Raw genomic sequence first — 3,443 nt, 5'->3', positions numbered from 1 at the left:
CCCGGGCATCCCGGCTCTGCCCTTCTCCCCGGGGTACCCTCTTTCACCGGGGGATCCGGCTTCACCCTGCGGGGATGGGAGAGGCGGGGCTCAGCCCCGGTACCCTGAGAGGGGTAGTGGGGTTTTGGGATGGCTGTGGGGTTCTGGGATGGCTGTGGGGTTCTGGGATGGCTGTGGGGTTCTGGGATGGCTGTAGGGTTCTGGGATGGCTGTGGGGTTCTGGGATGGCTGTGGGATGCTGGGATGGCTGTGGGATGCTGGGATGACTGAGGGGTTCTGGGGTGACTGTGGGGTTCTGGGATGGCAGTAGGATGCTGGGATGGCTGTGGCACGGGATGGCTGCAGTGGCACAGCCAGGCTCCCCTCACCTTCTGTCCCGCCGGTCCCGCAATGCCCGGCTTTCCCGGAGGACCCTGAGGACACACAAAGGAGCAGGGTGGCAGGGATGTCCCCACCACGGGCACCCTGGGGACACCATGAGGATGTCACAATCCAACTGTGGGTCCAGCTGGGCAGGAGAGCTCCAGAGCCCACATTCCTACCTCTTTCCCAACGGGTCCATCTGGTCCCTGCTCCCCCTGGGAGACCAAAGTGGGAGACAGTGACCACCACAGTGGTGACCACAGAGTGACCACCATCACCAGTCCTCGAGGTCCCCACTGCACTGGGGTACCGGGGGCTGTGCTGCACTCACCGGTGGTCCGGGGTGTCCCGGGGGTCCCGGCTGCCCTGGCATCCCTGGCAGACCTCGCTCCCCCACGGAGCCACGCTCACCCTTCAGCCCCTGCACGGAGGAGGGAGTGGGAGCACCAGAATCAGCACAGGATGAGGATGGGGACCCCCAAACCCACTGTCCATGGCACCCACCCAGCCCCCATCCCGACCCCACATCCCACGGCTGGGGCTGTGGTGGGGGCTCCAGGACTCACCACTCCAGCGAGGCCAGCAGGACCCGGCTGTCCTGGGCTGCCAGGGGGTCCCTGGGGGCAGAGACAGGGGTGTCAGCGGGGGGGGCGTGGGTGATGACCCCACTCCTGGCACCGGAGGGAGTCCCTGCTGTGATCCCCCCACGGGCACCCTCCTGGTGCACCACGAGGGGCAGGTCCAACTTACGATGAGCCCTGGGGGTCCCTGCCGGCCTTGGGGTCCCATGGGCCCGGGGTCACCCTGAGGGAGATGGGGTGATGAGGAAGGCAGGGTGTTGAGGAGGAAGGCAGGGTGAGGAGAGGCTGCACGGTGCCCAAGCAGCTCAGTGGTCCCACGCCCACCCACCCCTCACTCACCTCAGCTCCCGGCCGGCCTGGGCTCCCCGGGGGACCAGGTTTGCCACAGTCACCCTAAAAGGAGGAAGGGACATTGTGAGCAGAGCAATGCATGGATACCCTGGCCTGGGACTCAGGACCCTGGGGATGTCACCACAAAGTGTCCCCATCGCTCACCTTTGGTCCTGGGAGACCCGGGTGTCCCGTCTTCCCCTTGAAGCCCTGGAGAGAGAAAAGAGCTGGGTGGGGGTCCCAGCTCCCGCCAGCAGAGCAAGGCAGGTGACCCTGACCAGGGCCCCCATCCTCCCCCTGGGTCTCAGTGTCCCCAGGAACACAGTGGGACAGTCCTGGATCAGGGGACCCACAGGCCTGGCTGCAGGGACGTGCCAGGCACTGAGTGCCAGGGAGGGGTGACAAGGAAAGCTGTCACTCACCGGAGGACCCATCATCCCTGGTGGCCCAGGGGGTCCTGGATCACCCTGGAGAGAAAGAGACACAGGTTGGGAATGTCCTGGGGGGGCTGCAGGGTGGCTGTCCCCCACCAGCACCCCAGAGAGCCCCCGAGCCTCACCCGTAGCCCCGGCTTGCCATCCTTGCCATCCAGTCCTTCCAAGCCAGCGGGGCCCTGCGGGGACAAGGTGAGGATGTCAGAGGGTGGTTTGCACTGGAGGGCTCTGGGGGTCCCTGAGGGACCTGCTCTGGGCACCCCAGGCCATGGCAACAGGTCCCAGGGGAATGGGAGTAACCAGCAATGCTCCCAGGAGCACCATGACATGGGTGGTCCTGCCCCCTCTGCCCCCGAGGATGACACATGGGGAGGGTCTTACCTGGATGCCCGGAGGTCCTGGGGGTCCAGGGGGTCCTGGCATCCCCGTGGGGCCTCGCATGCCCTCGCTGCCCTGTAAGAGCCACAGGAGGTCACGGGCACAGCTGGGGCACCAAACCAGGCCACAGCCCAAGGGACGAGCGGTGCCATCACACAGCCACGTCCCGTGGCACTCACCTTCTCAGCCATGGGCCCTGGTGGCCCAGCTGGACCAACCTTCCCTGGGAAGCCAGGGGGACCCTAAAGAGAAGGGGGTGATGAGTGAGGGGGGTCCCAGGAGCAGAGCCCAGCCCACGCATCCTGCTGCCTCCAAACTCATTTTAGCAGGATTGCTCTGGGGCTGCTCCCTGCATCTTATCCCACGGGATGTGCCCGTGTTCCCCTTGTAGAACCCCCCATCCCTGTCCCTGGCCCCGTGGGGACATGGGGACACAGAGCCAGGGATGGGCATCACCTCCCAGGGACACCCTGCTGTGCTGGAGGAGGGACTCACCGGTGGTCCCGGGAAGCCAGGCTGGCCCTGGAAACCCTGTGGAGAGGTGAGAGCTGAGCCAGACCCCAACAGCCACGCCCTGCCCGCTGGGGGTCCTGGGGGTCCCTGTGCCCCTGGCAGTGCTCACCTGATCCCCCTTCTCGCCGGCGCTGCCCGGGAGCCCCCGCTCTCCCCTTGGTCCCTGTGGAATGAGGGGATGAGGTGGTGGGGAGCACCCCACTGCACCCACAGCCTCCCCCCTCCCTCCCCACAGCCCCCCGGGGGCCGTCAGGGGGGGCACCTACCGCGGGTCCTGCGGGACCGGGGGGCCCGTCCATGCCGGGGGGTCCCTGGGAAGGCAGGAATGGGGTCAGATGGATGAGGCTGGAAGGGCCTCAGCCCTGGTGCCCACGGTGAGGGGGCACCTGGGAGAGCCCCCAGCCCCTCTGCCCCCAGAGCACGGCCCCGAGGGACTCACCAGCTCCCCTTTCTCCCCGGGGGGGCCCAGGTAGCCTCGCTCGCCTTTGATGCCCTGGGGAAGGAAGGAGATGGAGGGCACAGAGTGGGCACTGGGCAGGGAGGGGACATGGGTGGGACATGGAAGAGGAAGGATGGGGGCACAGGCAGGGCATGCACAGGGCACAGATGGACGGGGCATGGAGGAACAGGGCAGTGGATAGGGCACTGGGAATGTGTGGGGTGGGACTGGATGGGTGGGACAGGGATGAGCCCTGCAGGGACACGGTGTTTGGTGCCCACTGGGGGTCCCCCAACTGCAACATGGGGGGTCCCAGTGAGCACCAGGAGGGACATGGGGACCCCTGAGGGGATGGGGGCTGGCAGAGCCTGCCTGGCTCCCCACAGTACTCACGGGCAGGCCGGG

At 67.0% G+C, this 3,443-nt stretch overlaps 1 protein-coding gene across 1 annotated transcript in view; it reads right to left on the bottom strand.

Moving 5' to 3' along the window:
- Positions 1–3,443, bottom strand: part of COL16A1 (collagen type XVI alpha 1 chain) — a 20,525-nt gene that overhangs the window by 1,436 nt on the left and 15,646 nt on the right. The window contains exons 27-42 of the mRNA XM_029963054.1: positions 3,039–3,092; positions 2,866–2,910; positions 2,709–2,762; positions 2,582–2,617; positions 2,266–2,328; positions 2,090–2,161; positions 1,834–1,887; positions 1,697–1,741; positions 1,440–1,484; positions 1,284–1,337; positions 1,114–1,167; positions 930–980; positions 695–784; positions 543–578; positions 369–413; positions 1–66 (exon numbers count right to left, since the gene is read on the bottom strand). The exon at positions 1–66 is cut by the window's left edge and continues 1 nt beyond it. Coding sequence (XP_029818914.1) covers positions 1–66; positions 369–413; positions 543–578; positions 695–784; positions 930–980; positions 1,114–1,167; positions 1,284–1,337; positions 1,440–1,484; positions 1,697–1,741; positions 1,834–1,887; positions 2,090–2,161; positions 2,266–2,328; positions 2,582–2,617; positions 2,709–2,762; positions 2,866–2,910; positions 3,039–3,092 — 864 coding nt within the window. The remainder of the gene's footprint in view (positions 67–368; positions 414–542; positions 579–694; positions 785–929; positions 981–1,113; positions 1,168–1,283; positions 1,338–1,439; positions 1,485–1,696; positions 1,742–1,833; positions 1,888–2,089; positions 2,162–2,265; positions 2,329–2,581; positions 2,618–2,708; positions 2,763–2,865; positions 2,911–3,038; positions 3,093–3,443) is intronic.

Source organism: Manacus vitellinus, unplaced genomic scaffold, assembly GCF_001715985.3.
Source record: "Manacus vitellinus isolate BGI_N305 unplaced genomic scaffold, ASM171598v3 scaffold_52_pilon, whole genome shotgun sequence".
Taxonomy (NCBI): domain Eukaryota; kingdom Metazoa; phylum Chordata; class Aves; order Passeriformes; family Pipridae; genus Manacus; species Manacus vitellinus.
Note: the sequence above shows the minus strand (reverse complement) of the source record. Positions and strands in the feature narration are given on the sequence as shown.